This window comes from Monodelphis domestica, chromosome 4 (genome assembly GCF_027887165.1).
Source record: "Monodelphis domestica isolate mMonDom1 chromosome 4, mMonDom1.pri, whole genome shotgun sequence".
In the NCBI taxonomy this organism is placed as follows: Eukaryota; Metazoa; Chordata; class Mammalia; order Didelphimorphia; family Didelphidae; genus Monodelphis; species Monodelphis domestica.
Window position 1 is genome coordinate 339,478,252 of NC_077230.1, and position 16,533 is coordinate 339,494,784.

General features: G+C 41.1%; 1 protein-coding gene across 2 annotated transcripts; it reads left to right on the forward strand.

The window, feature by feature from the left end:
- The first annotated feature begins 2,594 nt into the window (after window positions 1-2,594).
- On the forward strand, window positions 2,595-15,417 carry KCTD14 (potassium channel tetramerization domain containing 14). 2 transcript variants are annotated; one of them, XM_003340944.4, is made up of 2 exons: window positions 2,595-3,808; window positions 11,378-15,417. In XM_003340944.4, the coding sequence occupies exon 2, from the start codon at window positions 11,378-11,380 to the stop codon at window positions 12,047-12,049; it is 672 nt and encodes a 223-aa protein (XP_003340992.2). In that variant the 5' UTR covers window positions 2,595-3,808; the 3' UTR covers window positions 12,050-15,417. The 2 variants fall into 2 exon arrangements, with proteins under 2 accessions (XP_003340992.2, XP_007490958.1); XM_007490896.3 differs by having other exon boundaries at window positions 2,861-3,135.
- Window positions 15,418-16,533: the final 1,116 nt, after the last annotated feature.

The following is a 16,533-nucleotide window of genomic DNA, read 5'->3' on the forward strand; positions in this document are numbered from 1 at the left end:
AACACTTGTCATTGTTTCTTGGAGTCTGCCCTTGACAGTGATCCAGTCAGACCTCACTATTTCTTAATGGGTGGTGTTTTATGAATTGGATCAGCCCTGGTAGACTAAATAATGAAGATAAAAGAAAGGGAAGGGTCCCAGAAGTGCTGGGTCTGCCTAGTACAGAAGAGAAGAGACTTCTGTCAAGAGGGCCAAGTGAAAAGGAACACACAAAAGATCTTTTTAATATCTAAAAGGCTATTGTTGTGTGGAAAGGAAGGGCCTTGTTCTGCTTGGACTGAGGACAGAATTAAAAGCAGTGGATCCAAAGTTTAGAAAGCTTTTTTTAGGGGGAGAAATTTAATAATCAGTATCTCCTAAAGTGGAATGGGCTGCCTCTGGAGGCATGGTTTCCCTAAACCAGCAGCTTTCAAGCAATAGCTGAATCACCATTGGTAAGGTACATGGTAGAGTGAATCCTTGTTAAACCATGAGTTGGACTATTTGGCCTCTGACAGTCCCCGTCAACTATGGGATTCTGGGATTCTCCCTTTCCTGCTTTCACCTAAGGTTAGAGTCAGACTTGAAGAAAGGAGAGCTTTGTTGATTGTTGTGAGAATACCCAATGGCCAAGATCACAAAGATTCCTTGTGTCTGAGCTGGCCAAACTAGTCAGTAAGATTAGCTCATTGATAGGATGCTAGAGGGCTAAGTTCACATTGTCCAGACTATGGGGGAAGGTTGCCACAGGCAACCTGTTAACAGAAAGCCAGACTCAACAAAAGATTCTTTCTTTATGGACCCCAAGATGTTGTCTCTTGGCAGTAGCCCACCACCCTGGCTAAGAGTAAAGTAAGGAATTTCCCTTGGAGAATAATATAGATTCTATTTTAAGTTTTACAAAATACTTTCCTCTCAATGGCACTAAGGGGGAGATAATTCAAGAACTATTAACTTTATTTTACACATGAGGAAACTGTGGCTTGGAGAAGGTTGGAGATTTTTAAACCACTCCAGATGCCTTAGCCCATGGTAGGCGCTTAATAAATGTTTGATTGTTTGATTGATTTAACATGGATTAAGGATCCATGACTTCATCAGTCAGCCTCCCCTCTATCAAATCAGCTCACAATCACTGCAATTCAGCCCAATTCAGCAAGCATTTATTTATTAAGCAGCTGGGTGGTTCAATGGAGAGAGGACAGTGTTGAACTCCTATCTCTAACACTTACTTAACTATGTGACCCTAGGAAAGTCAGTCACCCTCTGTCAGTCTCTGTTTCCTTATATGCAAAATGGAAATAAGTAGCACCTACCTCATAGGGTTGTTGTGAATCTGAAATGATATATTTGCAAAATGTTTTCCAAAACTTAAAGCATTTTACAAATGCTATTATTATTCACTAGATGCTGAGTGGGGATTCAAATACAAAAAGGAAAAAAAAAGTTCCTATCTTCAGAAAGTTTACATTTTATTTGGGAATACAAATATAAATAAGTATGTAAATACAAGATAATTTAAGGAGGAAAAAGAGCCCCCAAAACTACTGGGCTCAGTAAAAAGATTATTGGTTACTGACGTGAACCTTGAAGGAAGCTAAAGATTCTAAAAGGTAGAAGGGAGGAGAGAATGCATTCAGGAAAAGTTTGCTAGAATGAATGGATATAAATGGACAAATTGTTGAGTTTGGGGTGTAGCTGGAATATATGGCAGATAAAAGACTCCACAGTCCCAACACATATTCTTCCTTCCAGTAACACTGGCTTTTTGTCAAGAATCAGACACTCCCATCTCTTGGCTCTCAGCATTTTCTGTCTCATTCCTAGAATGCTTTCTCTCATCTCCAGGCTTCTCTGAAATCCTAGCTAGTCCCCCTTTATCTCAATTTTTATCTATCCTTATCTTTATCCTGATCTCTCTTATTTCGTGGGTCTTCCCTCATTTAATTATGCCCTACTTTTCCTATATATAGTTGTTTGGTTGTTCTTGCCTCCATTAGACAGGCAGGGATTGTTTTTTGTCTTTCTTTGTGTCTCCAGCACTTAGCCCATGGTAGGTGCTTAATAAATATTTGATTGTTTGCTTGATTAATGATTGATTAACAGGAGACCAATTCTACAAAAAGTGCAAATGTGGGTTCCAACACCTATGATCATAGGATGAGAGATTTAGAGTTGGAATCACGGATTTAAGTAATTGTGGCTCAGAGAGGTTAAAAGACTTGCCCTGGGTTACACAGGGAGTAAGTGGTGAGGCTCAAATATGAACCCAGGGTCTCCTTCTTCAGATGCAGCTTACTCTTCCAAGGCATGGAACTGCTTATTAATGTGTGACTTTGGGCAAGTCACTGCTCATGTCATCACAGTATCATCAATCTGTTCCTCATCTGTAAAATGACGAGAGGTAATAAGGGCGGCGGTGAGGTAGTCCTTGTATAAAGGTGTGCTCTACTTTTGGGAGGCAGCGAGGTTCGGAAAGAGTACTTAGATCTGTCGCTGGGGAGCTTGAGCTGGAATGAGGCACCGACATAAACACCTCTAGCCAACTCAAATGGTTAAGTCTATAGAATGGGCCCGAAAGCTTGGAAAAGGAGGGGAAAACCAGGAGTTATGCAGAAGCATCCAAAAGAGTCAAATTTAGCGCGGAAAAGAACCTTGGAGCCTCGTCCATGCCCTCGTTTTGCAGATGAGTACAGGCATTCGTTCAAGGTCACAGGGCTAAGTTTTGGAAGCAGATCTTTTTCAGTGGTGCTGGCTCCTGGTGTTGCCCCTGCCCACTGTGTCCCTCATCCTGCCTCCTCTGCCTCAGGAGAAGGAGCTGTAATGAACCTTCTGGCTGCGGCGGGTTAAAAGCCGGCAGCCGGGTGGGCATAAGTGTTTCCGCACCCATCCAGAGACTGCCTGACCCCTCCCCTTCTCCCCTCCCCCGCCTCGGCCGGGCTAGGCTGGACCCCGCCCCTTTCACCTGCCCTGGCTGAGCCCCGCCCCTCTCACCTGTCCCCGCTGGGCTGCGGCGACAGCTAAGGCAGCAGCTGGTAGAGCTTGGTCACGCAGGGCAGGTGCCAGCCAACGACCGGTTCGGGGCCCTTGCAAAGAGGAGGAATGAATCTTCTGGCCGAGGCTCGAGCTTCGGGGAAGCCTGCGACGCTGCAGACGGTGAGCTCAGCTGGCGGGACCGGGCTGAGGGGCCTCGCCGGTTCTCGCCCCAGCCACCTGTTATGTCCGGCTGAGGGATGTTCGCTGACACCTTGGCCTCTGGCCGCCCCTCTGCCCTTCCTCGCACCCTCTCTCTCTCACACGTGCTCTCTGCCACCGCTTCTCTCCCCCACCTCCCCCGCCCACCGCTGCAGGTACCCGCTTGAGCGCACTTACTGGTCTGCACACATGCATACACTCACTCGCCTCTTCCTAGCACCGCAGCACTAGCACTCCGCGTTCCCCTCCGCCCCTGAGACAATCTAAGGGTGCCGCCTTCCCCGGAAGAATCAGATCCTCCATCCCGGTCCCGCTGCTGCCCGGCAGGGACACTCAGTCCGAACCCAACGGCTGTGGCCCTTCAGAGTGTCACGGACCGGAGTAAGGAAGTGGCTCTTGTAGCCGCTTTGGTGATTGTTTCAAGCTAAATACAGGAGTAGAAGCGTCTCAGTGGAATGCTGGAGTTTCCTGGTAATGCGAACAAGTGGTCATTCCTTTGAAAAGGGGGAATTAAAGGATGATAGCCACATTGCATCGGACCACCACTTTCCACTGATTTTGGAGCTCGAGTTTTAGAGGTTCTCTAGTCAGTACTGAGCAGCTCTCCCTCTTATTCTGACTGTGGCCTCAGTGGGTAAGTCTGTTTTTATGGAGGTTTTTAACGCTCTTGCCAAGGTTTGAATGTTGGGATCCAAAGAAAAAAGTCCTCAGAAGCCTCCTGCCCACTTGGAAGGTCTCTGGAGCCATGTTCAGCGATCTTGGTCTTGGGCTGATTTCACATTTTTATCATTTATCTATGGTGAAAGTCATAGATAACATCCCCATCAAATTTACTGATGACCTAAAGCTGGAAAGGATGATTAACAAAGGTTTAAAAATAGGCTAGGAACTCAATAGGCTAGAACTTTGGGCCACATCCAACAAACTGAAATCCAATAGGGGTAGATGTAAAGTCTTGGAGTGAATTCAAAATTTAACTCTACAAATACAAGCCAGAAATGTCAGGGTTCAAGAACAAATTTTCTGAACAACACCTGGGGCTCATTGTGAAAGCTCAATGTGAGTCCAGAGTTCCAAGGCAGAAGAGCAGGTCCTAGGCAATTGGAGTTAAGTGACTTGCCCAGGGTCACACAGGTAGGAAGTGTCTGAGGTCAGATTTGAACCCAGGACCTTCTGTCTCCAAGTCTGGCTCTCTCTCTCCACTGATCCACCTATTTGCCCTGACAGTGAATCAATACAGCTGTAGTGTCCAGGAAAAGACATGATTCTCCTGCTGTACTCTGCCCTGATCAGGCACATAATGGAATATTGTATTTCAGTCTGGGCACCACATTTTAGAGAGGACATAGGATAACCTGGAGAGTACACAGAGGTGGGTAATCATGAATGGAACTAGGGATGTTTGTACTGGAGAAGTCCCAGGGAGAGATGATTGATGACTGGGTTTGGGTACTTGAAAGGCTATCATTGGAAGATAATGGATGATGATGGCATTTCAGAAGGGCCTACTATGTGCCAGGCACTAGACTAAGTGCTTTACAATTATTATTTCATTTGATCCTCACAGCAATCCAGGGAAGTGTTAATTTTATCCCCATTTTACAGTGGAGGAAATGGGCAAACAGGTTATGTGACTCGCCCAAGGCCATATAGCCAGAGAGTGTCTGATGTCTTATTTAAATTCAGGTCTTCATGACTCCCTGCCCAGTGCTTGATGTCTCATAAGGAAAAGGGATTTTATTTTTTCTGATTGGCTCAAGAGCAGACTAGGAGATGTGGGTGGAAGTGATGAAGGGGCAGATTTTGGCTTGATGTTAAGAAAAAATTCATAATAAACAGAGCCACACAAAAATGGAATAGACTTCTTGAGGAAGAGTAAATCATTTTTCAGTGGGAATCCTTTTTCAGTCTGTGTCCAACTAGACCTTTCAGGTTCCTCCCAACATTGAGATCTGTGATTCTGCACCAAAGATGTGTACTTGAGCAATCAGTGAGAACCTACTTCAAAGTTGGGACTTTGCTGGGCTATAGTCCCATCTTCTAGGGAGGATCCTTCCATCTCCTCTTCCTTTATGAAAACAGTCCACTGATATTGCTTGTCCACTTTCTCCTCACAGTAACAAGGATAGGATTTTTTAAAGTAGAATGATAATAAGCACTTACATACATAGTTCTTTATGGTTATAATAGGAGTGAGAATACTTACACCTGTAAAAAATGAGTCAAGATTTGAACCTAGGTCTTCAGATTTCAAATCTAATATTCTACTATGCTAATGATGTTCACAAGGTACTTTCCTCACAACATTTCTGTGAGTTTTATAAGTGTGAGAGACTCTGGTGTTTATTCTTCTAAAATTTATAGTTTCAGAAAATTGCCTGGATGCATTGAGAAATTAAAGGACTTAGCCAGGGTCGAACATCAAGTATACATTCCAGGCAAGATCTGAATCCAAAACTACCTGAATCTGAGGTCAGATTCTACTGTCAATGCTCTTCTGCCTCTATAGGTATAGTGTTGTGAATGGTGTTGGAGTTGGAAACAGAAAGTCTTGGGTTTGAATCTTGCCTCCGATTCAAGCTATGTGTCTTTAGGCAAGTCATTTAATTTCTCCTGGCTTTAGTTTCTTCATCTGCATATTGAAGGACTTGAACTGGATGATTTTGAAGTTTCCAGTTCAAACATTCCAAATAATGTTTCTGAAATGTGACTAAAGTGTGTGTTCCCCCTTAACCTGACTGCTTCATATTGGGGATGTGATGAATAATAAAAACAACCCCACTGAAGTGCTTTGAGCTTTGTAGTTGCAAGCTATATATAGGTAACAATGTTCTGGGATTCTTTTTTAAATTGCCATATTATTGTTCAAGTATGTGGCTTGGGAGCTGTGCTGCCCCGATTAAGTCCAGAATGGCCACTCCTATGCAGTTATCTCCCTTTTCCTTTCTCTAGGCCCTGTGCCAATTAGGGTTGCCCATGGCAACACAGTTCTCCTGAGCAGTTAGGTTGCATCTGTTTTTTTTTTCTTTTAAATCCAGAATGTGTTAAAGCATTCTTGGCAGCAGCACATTGCAGCTTTCTTTTACACCCTTGATAATACTTTGGTTGCCTGTAATTTTTATCTTTTGGGATGGTGAAAAATACAAATTGTTATAAAGATAATAACTGATGTCATATAGTACTTTAAGTATATATATATATATAAATACATAGCTATTTCTATATAAACACAGGCGCATCTATACATGCATGTGTTTAAGTATATACATATGTATCACTGAGATCACATAAATATCTAAGTAAAATGTCATAATTTTGGAGGGAGAAAATAAAGCCCAAGAAAAAAGAATGTGAGAACAGGGTAATGTCTGAGATTATAGCAGAAGTGTATTCCTGATCCACTGAATCCTTTCCCTTCTGCAACTCTTCATAAAGCAAGTTTACAGGATTCATTCTGCTGCATTAGACACAGCATAGTGATTTTTTTGTGATGGTGAAATATTTTATTAGCCATATACCAATACTGTTAAGTAGATCCACTCTATAATCTGTCCTACCCTTTTAGATTAAAATAGTTGTCTACAGGATATATGGTCTTCAGGCAATAGACAAGTTATAACTTATATTTCAAGGATCTATAATTTCGTTTGGATAGATCCTCCTGCCCTTGGTGAAGATCTCAAATCCTCCAAATCTTAATAGAAAACATGAAGCTGTATGACCAAAATTAATCTAGAAGTGAAACTTTTATGATAAGCCTCTTGGGCTGATCCTTGGATGATAGACCAATGGACCAGTTATAATAATTCACATTTATGTAGTACTCTAAAGTTTATGAGGCATTTAAAATGCCATCATCTATGAGAAGTTTTTCCCAACCCCTTAATTCCAGCATTTTCCTTCTGATGATTAATTCCAATTTAGCTTGTCTTTAGTTTTTTTGTACATATTTTGTTTGTAAGTTGTCTCCCCCATTCAATTATAAGCTTCTTGAGAGCAGAAGCTGTCTTTTACTGCTTTTTATATCCCTAGCATTTGGCATAGAGTCTGGCACATAATAAGAACTTAATGAATGTCTGTTGATTGATTAATTGAAGGAAAATATCAGTTATTAAACATTCATTAAGGGCCTACAAGGTGTCCTATGAGGCTTCTGGTAGAAGATGGGATTCTAGTTGGGATTTAAAGGAACCATAAATGTCAGTAGTCAGAGCAAAGGAGGGAGATTGTTCCAGGCAAGGGGGATAACCAGATAAAATGCCTGAAGCTGGGATGTTTGTTGAACAGCCTGGTAAGATTTAAGTAGCCTGAAAAGTTAGGAGGTGGTTAGATTATAAAGGGCTTTGAATGCCAAAAAAGATAATTTCATATTTGCTTCTAGAGGCAACAGAAAACCACTGGAATTTCGTGAGTAGAGGGGTGACCTGTACTTTAGGAAAATCACTTTAGTGACCAACTAGAGGATGAACTTGAGGCAGGCAGACCCAACAGCAAACTGCAGTGATAACAGGATGAAGTAATGGGAGCCTATATTAGAGCTGGTAATGCCAGAGTAGAAAGGGGAACAGATACCATAAAGGTGAAATCTATAGGCTTTGGCAACGGTGTGGATATGTGGAGTGAGATACTGAAGAGTGGAGGATGACTCCTAGATTGTAAACCTGAGAGAATTGCCTTCTACAATAATAGGAAAGGTAGGAGGGAGGGTTTAGGGGAAAAGATAATGAATTCTATGCTGAGCATGTTAGGTTTAAGATGGAGCTGTTTGAAGGGCTGCTGGAGATGTGAGATTGGAGGTTGGCAGAGAAAGTGAGGCAGGAAAGGTAGATTTGGGCATCATTGGTCTAGAGATGGTAATTAAATCCGTGGGAGCTGACAATATCACCAAATGAAGTAGTATGGAGAGAAAAGTGGGCCCAGAACCTAGGACAGAAGACAGTTCACCTATAGTTAAGGGGCATGATCTGGAGAAAGATCCAGCAAAGGAGGCAGAGAAGTCATATAGATAAGAAGAAAATCAGGGGAGAGAACCTAGAGAGAAGAGGGTATCAAGAAGGAGAGAGTGATTAATACCATCCAAGGCTGCAGAGAGGTCAAGGGGGATGAGGACTGAGAAAAGGCCATTGGTTTTAGCAAATAAGAGATTGTTAGTAACTCCGGAGAAAGCAATTTCCAGTGGAATGATGAGGTCAGGAGACATTAGGATTAAGAAGAGAGAGGAGAGAAATAGGTGGCATATATTTTGACAGCCTTTTTGAGGAATTTTGCTATAAAGGGCAAGTATAGAATGATAATTAGCAGAGATGAAAGAATCAAGTGAGGATTTTTTTTCAGGATAAAGGAGATAATGGGCATGTTTGAAGGCAGTGGGGAAATAAGCCAGTAGATAAGGAGTGATTGAAAGTAAGTGAAAGAATGAGGTTGGCAGAGGCAGCAATCTTTTGTAGGAGACTGGTCGGAATGAAGATTGCTTCAGCAGGTAGAAAGGTTAGCCTTGGGAAAGGAGTAAGGCTATTTCATCATGTGAAAGAAGGAAAAAGTCAGAGAAAGTAGCAGAAGGTACCTGAGTGTTAGATGGGGAAGAGGAGAAAAGAGGGAGTTCGTAGTGAATGAACTCAATTTTTTTCTGTAAAATATGAGGCAAGGTTTTCAGCTGAGTGATGGGGAAGGGAGGGGAGGAAATCATGGGAGGTTTGAGGAGGGATGAAAAGGCTTGGAAGAGCCACTGTGGACAGTGTGATAGTGAGTTGGTAAGGCAGGTTTAGAAGAATTGCCCAGTAGCAGTGAGGGCCCAGGTGAAGCTGTAGAACATAAATTTGCAGGACCCTGACAGAACAATTGTGTAATTTTCTCTGTCTTTGTTCAGCAGTACTTTGTGTGTGACTGAGATGAGGTGAAGGAGAAGCTCATGGAATGGGAGTAAGTTGAGGAATAGTTGTTAGAGTGCTTGAGGGAAAATCAATGTTTGTTGAAGTCTCCTAGTATGAGGACAGGAGATAGGGAAGAGAGAAAAAGTATAAGGCAAGTATCCCATTCATTGAGGAAGGAAGAGGAGTGATGGGGGTTAGGGGGAAGCAGTTTATAGACAACAGCTACCAGGATTTTGATTGGCTGGCAGATATGAATAGCATGAAACCTCAAAGGAAGAGAGGAGAAAGGGGGAGACCTTGGAAATGCTCATTGAGAGCAAGGAGTACTCCAACTTTCCTGCCTAGACCACCAAGCCAAGGAGAATGCATGCAGGTACTGCTGGTTACTGGAAAGGATGAGCAGGGAGACTGTCAGAAGGGGATAGCCAGGGTTCAGTAAGACTTAGTAGATGGAAGTAGAGAGGGAGAAATAGATTTAAGATGAAGAGAAGTTTGTTGCCTATGGAATAGGCATTTCAGAGGCCCTGTGAAGTAGTAGGGCAAGTATTTTAATTCTCATTTTACGTGGAAATAATTGGTCTCAGGGAAATTAAATTACTTGCCCATGGTTACCCAGCTAGTAACATGCTGACATGCTAAGAGTCATATATGAACCCAGGTCTCTTTTTAGACTTTAGATATATTTCTCTTTTTTTGCTCTATTTTCTTTTACTAGATTCTGGTCCTGGTTTCATGGTTATTTTGCTGTGGGGATTTAAGTGAGTCAGTTTGCCTCCAGGTATCTTTTTTCCCATTCTAATGAGGATGGGGCTTATTCCTACTTAATCAGTGCCTAGGTTTGGAGCTTAAATGGCCTACATTTATAGTGATTTAAGGATAATAAAGGAGCAAGGTGGCTTAGTGGATTGAGAGTCAAGCCTAGAGACAGGAGATCCTGGGTTCAAATATGGTCTCAGACACTTCCCAGCTGTGTGACCCTAGGCAAGTCACTTAACCCCCATTGCCCAGCCCTTACTGCTTTTCTGCCTGGGAACCAATACACAGTATTGATTTCAAGTCAGAAGGTAAGGAATTGGGGAAAAATTAAAAAAAGGTGATAAAGGTCCTTCCTTCGCCATATCCTTATGAAGTAGGTAGTATAATTATCTCAGAATCACAGAAGTTAAAAATGGGAAAGGATCTCTAAAGTTTTCTAATATAATCCTTAGCTGAACATTAATACTTTCAATACCATCCATAGATCTTCCAGTCCTTGATTTTGGACTTCTAGTAAAGAAGACTCCATGAACTGTGGAAGAGTAGGAAAAGGTCCTCCAGTCAAAGAACCTGAATGCAAATCCTATTTCTAAAACTACTACCTATATCAGTGATGGTGAACCTCTTAGAAACTGTGCCATGCCCCCCTACTACCATCCAAGTGCCACCACCCACCCCAGATTGGGGAGGAAAGAAACACTCCCATTGGGCTGCTGGGTAGAGGAGCAGGTGCAGGAGGAATGCGTGCCCTCTCTGGCATGTGTGCCATAGGTTCACCACAGACCTATATGATCTTAAATAAGTCACAACCTCCCTGGACCTCAGTTTCCTCATCTGTAAAATAAAATTAGAATAGATGACTGAGATCCCTTTTAGTTCTAGAACTCTGATCCTATGACCTCCTGGGACAATCAATCCAGCATTTTGATAGCCCTAATTGTTAAGAAGTTTTCCTTTATGCTAAACCTAAAGTTCTATCTTTGCTACCTCCATTCATTATTTATAGTTCTGCCCCCTCAGGTCAAGCAGAAAAAGTCTATTCTCTCTTCCATATAACAGTCCTTTAAAAACTTGGAGACTTCTCCAAGTTAAATATCCCTAATTCCTTTAATTGATCCTTGTAAAACATTGTAAAATCCACCCTCCTCTGTTCATGCATCAGTTTATCAATAGAAGTTTTAAAGTATGATTTCCATGAACTTTCAGTCTACTAAAACTCCTAGATCTTTTTCAAACTATTTTCTAACTAGCTATACCTCCATCATTTTACATTTGTGAATTTGATTTTTTGGTAATGAAAGTAGAAGACTTCCTTAGTCCCTATTAAATTGTATTTTATTATCCCTCCTAGGTCCATTATTTTTAAAAAAACAACACAACAAATTATAGAACTGAGACTGGGTTTTCCCCCAAAATTTTTATACTTAATATATATCCAACTGGAACTTTATACTTGAACTCAAATATCAGAGCTTGTTCTGCCACACTACAAATTATATTTTGCAAATAGATGAGAAAGTGTCATGAGATTGTTAGATGAAATCAAGATGCTAATAATCCTCTTTGGTTATCTACAGATGTCACCTGTTGTTGAATTGAATGTGGGGGGTGAGCTGTACACCACCACAGTGGGCACCCTGAAAAAATTCCCAGGCTCCAAACTGGCAGAAATATTCAGCCCATCCAAGCCTCCTTGGCCTGATTCCCAAGGCAGAATCTTCATTGACCGACCAGGCACCCATTTTCGACCTATCCTAGAATATCTCCGCAGTGGGCAGCTGCCCACACACAGCATCTCAGAGGTATATAGAGAAGCCCAGTTCTATGAGATCCAACCTTTGGTCAAGCTCCTAGAGGATATGCCCCAGATGTTTGGTGAGCAAGTAGCCAGGAAGCAGTTCTTGCTCCGAGTGCCAGGATACAATGAGAACCTTGAGCTCATGATTCGGATTGCCAGAGCCGAGGCTGTGGCAGCTCGATGTTCTGGCGTAGTGGTGTGTGCTGTGCGGACTGAGGAAGATGCTACTCGCTGCCTTGATGCCTTACAGACTCTGGAGACAGACAAGAGAACAGTGGTCAAGTTTGGGCCCTGGAAGGCATCTCCAGTCATCACTGACCTGTTGGATTGTGTCAAGATGGACATTGAAGCTCAGGGGTACTCTGTTTCTTACCAGCCCTATGCAGCTGAGAAGGGCTTCCGAATAAAGTCCTCAGATTACTTTTATAAATTCATTTTCACATGGTGGTAATCCACTCTCCCTACAATTGATCTAAGAATTGCTACTTTTGGCTAGTGATAGTACTTATAGGAAAAAATGTTATTAAATCACTTAACTGAAATTAAGAAAGTAAAACCTATAGCATAAATATTCTGAATGTTTTCATGACAAAAGGGAGATAATGTGGTTGGTGGTCAGCACTAGACAAATAGAATAAGGGGGTGAGACAGTCTGGGCTGTCTTTCTGATTTTTTTAAAGTAGGCACATTCCTTCAATTCTCTGTACTATTTATTTTCTATTAAAAATGTGTGTGTGTGTGTGGGGCAGCTGGGTAGCTCAGTGGATTGAGAACCAGGCCTAGAGATGGGAGGTCCTCTGTTCAAATCTTGCCTCAGCCACTTCCTAGGTGTGTGACCCTGGGCAAGTCACTTGACCCCCATTGCCTAGCCCTTACCACTCTTCTGCCTTGGAGCCAATACACAGTATTGACTCCAAGACAGAAGGTAAGGGTTTAAAAAAAAATGTGGGTATACACATACATATACTATGCAACTGTATATGTACATATATATAATATGGTGAGGATAAATGAGAAAGAGTCGGATTACAGTTCCTTTAAGATGTTTTCCAATTCTGATGATCTATGTTCTGCTTTCTAAGAGATCTTGCCTCTCTGGCAAACTATGATTCCAGTATTTGTTAAGTACTTCCACTTCCTTAGAGAAAGGTCCTATGGGAATAAATATAAAACAACAAAATCCTCCTCTATTGCTTGTCTTTTTGAAGAGGACATTAAAAGGAGATATCTCCCATCATTTGTTTTATTTTATTCTCTATGAAACGACTGGTGAAAGCTTATTTCTCCCTTTTCACTGGAGCAAAACATCTCTTACTTTTTCTGTTAGTATGGAATCAAGTCAATACTACCTCTAAGAAAGTAAATCCTACCTCTAAAAATGGCCAGGCAGGTCCCAGCTCAGAAATAGTCTTGGATCTTGCTGAAACAAAAGGGCTACAAGTACTTTAGATCAACAGGTAATAAGAACAATGATTGATTTCCCAAACCACTTATTTAATCTAGGAGCCATATCACAAACGAATCCCTTGGAAGACCATTTTCTAGTCTTTTTCTGACTACTGACTTCACTGTGAAGTAAGGCCCAAAAGTAAAGCAATAGTTGGGTTTACATGGCTTGATGAATATTTTAAAATTCTGTTGTTAACCACAGCAGTGTGATATGTTGATGTTGGCAGTTATGAGTCTATAAATTCATTTTTTAAATTGCTGAGCTCTGAAAAACAAATAATCCCAGTTCATGACCATTGATTACCTATTCATCGTACTTTTAATTGTAGATTTTTAAGGAACAAAAATTTATTGGATGGGGAATTTTCAAATTAAAATCTCTGATTGCTTATAAGGATTATGTAATAGTTATTTATAGGATATCACTATGCAATAATTATGGATGTTTTTATGGGGAGGTTCTTTCTCAATCTGCTTTATTGGTTTTCTTTTAAACTCTTTTTTTGGTAAATATAGTTAAATAATTTTAATGTTGATAACAATGGCTTATATTTGTATAGAGTTTAAGGTTTATAAAGTCCTTTCCTCAAAACCATAAGAGCACAACTTTGTAGACTTGGGAGAACTGGGCTTCAGTTCTGGCGCTAAGTACTCCATGTTGCCTGGAACAAGCACTTAACTTGTCTAAATCCATTTCTTCATCTATAAGATGAGGGAAATAGCATACTCCCTCACCCAAAAGATGGTTATAACAATAATGGCTCATAGTTCTTTGAAAATTACAAAGCATTCTCCTAGTAACTGTTGAGAAGTAAGCTGGTTTAGTGGATAAAGAACTGATTCTGGAATTGGGAAGACCAGGAGTCAAAAAGTTTAGGGTCTTTTCCTAGGTGTCTCACTGTTCTTCAGTCTCTTCTGATTTTTCTTCATTCATGATATATTTATTAAATCTTATGAATTTTAAGGCTCTGATTTCTTTTTACTTTAAACTATTTCACTGAAAAGCTAGGTGGTGCAGTAGATAGGATATCTTGGAGTCAAGAAAACCTAAATTCAAATCCTGCCTCAGAGACTTACTAGCTGTGTGGCCCTGGACAAATCATCTAACTTCTTTCAGCCTCAGTTTTCTTATCTGGAAAGTGGGGTTAATAATAGCAACAACTTCACAGGGTTGTCATGAAGGTCAAATGAGGCAACATATGTTCAATGCTTTGCAAACCTTAAAGCACTATATAAATGCTATCTATTACAATAATATGTATTTATTTATATGTTGTCTCAGCTCTATTAGAATATACAATCTATTAGAATATACAATCCTTGAAGGTACTGCTTTTCTTTTCTTTGTATCCTCAACAAAAATATTTGTTTTACCAATTGATCAGAGTTTGCCTCCATCCCTAACTAGCTGTATATCTATGGGAAAGTCACCTAACATGTCTAAGTCTCAGTATCTTCCTTAAAATATTGATACCTGTAGTACCTAACAGGCTTATTGTGAGGTTCCATCCCTTGAAGCTAACATCTTTTATTTCTCCTTACCTTCTTAGTCAAACTCACAGAAAATCCCACTTCCAAGTTGTCTCCACTTTCATTCATTTCTCAACCCTTTGCAATTTGACTTCTGCCCTTATTACTCAACTAAAATAGCCCCCCTTAAGGATTGAACAATCTCTGAAGTGCCAAATCAGCAGTTTTTTTAATCCTCAACTTTCTTGACCTCTATGTATCTTGGCAATGTTGATCCCCCCTTTCTCCAGAATATACTCCTCTCTCTTGGTTTTCCTTCTAACTGTCTGGTTGCTTTTCTGAAGTCCCCTTTGCTTTGCAATCATGCCTATCCTATCCCCTTACAGTGGATGACTATCAAGGCTGTGCCCTGAGCCTTTTTGCCCAATATTATTAGTTTCCATGGGTTCAACTATCATTTCTATGCAGATGACTCCCAGATATACATATCTGGCTTTCAGACTTCTTTAAACTTGTCTATTATCATCACCTATGTCCTGGACATTTCCAAATGAATGCCAGTCAACTGGGCATCAGAACTCAACATGTCTAAAACAGAACTTGCCTTCCTCCTTTACATCCTTTCCTATTCTTAACTCTCCTATTTCTATATTCTATCATTCTTCAAGTTCACTTAAGGACTGTTCACTTCTATACTGTATCCTCAGTGCCTAGCAGAGTGCCTGGCACATATTAAGTATTTAATAACAATCATTATTGAATAATGTATGTATAATGCTTTTCAAATTGTAAGGTACTATATAAGTTTGTCATAATTGCTTTCTTTCTCTCAATAACATCTTGACTTTGTTAGGAATCTATATAAAAATAAAGGAAAATTTTTTCAGAAGCTCACAAAAAGCCTAATTTCTGCGTATTTAGAAAAGGAACTTTAACTTCCGTTACCTGAAAAGCGTTTTATCTTAACAGTCAAGTCTGTTTCTTATAAACTGAGAGGACTGAGCCAGATATTTCTAAGGTTTTGTTCAACACCATCATCTTCTGATGTACATTTTGTTTTGCAGCTCTAACCAGGATTTGTACATATACACTAGAAAAGTGTTAAAGGCTTATTATGTGTTGAGCACTGTGTTAGGAGCTGAGGAAAGAAACTAGAAAATCAAGATAGATCCTCTCAAAAAGCTCACATTTGGAGGGGAATCAAGATGACACCATAGAGGCAGCGAAAGTTCAGACCTCTGAAAACCCTTCCTTACTGATTTCAAACTAAATGCTCCGAGGGGACTGAAAACCAAACCTAACAATAGGACAGAGCAAAGGAACCCTCCTGCTGGACTCAACTTAAAAGGTACACCCCCCTCAAAAGCTGGAATTTGAGAACACTCAGGTTTAAGGAGAAAGAAGAAGGAAGGTCCCAGGACCCCTCCCCCACCAAGAGCACTAAGCCTCCAGCAGCAGCTGGAACATCTTGGAGGGCAAAGGCGCTGGTCTGGAGGGAGTACCTTGTGGTCAAAGCTGTGCCAGGCTCAGAGCATTGAACACAGGTGGTGGGGAAGCAGTTAGAGAAGGAGCCCAGAGTGGACAGCCTAGTTGCAGCAGCAGACCCTCTATATTGTTCCCCCCTCCTGAGGTTTTGGCCTCAGGGCACATCTAGTTCTGCAAGTTCAACCCAGCTGGACATACTCTCATCAAAGCCTTCAGAGGGCAGGGAAGCTCAAGCTCCAACACCCCTCCCCCACAGACTGCACTGAGAAATTTGCTGACTAAGCTCCAAGGGGAAAGGCTGACAGAAAAGCCCAAAACCACAGATCCAACACAAAATGAGAGGAGCAAAAGCGCAGGCAACTACAGGGAGTAAAGAAGGGCTAAATATGAGCAAAAAACAGAAAAAGAAAAAAGAAATTACAATCGACAGCTTCTATCTAGGCAATAAACAACGAGCAAATCTAACAAAGAAGGATGAAGAAACACCAAACAAAAGCACAGAAACTCCAACGAATTGGATACAGGCTTTGG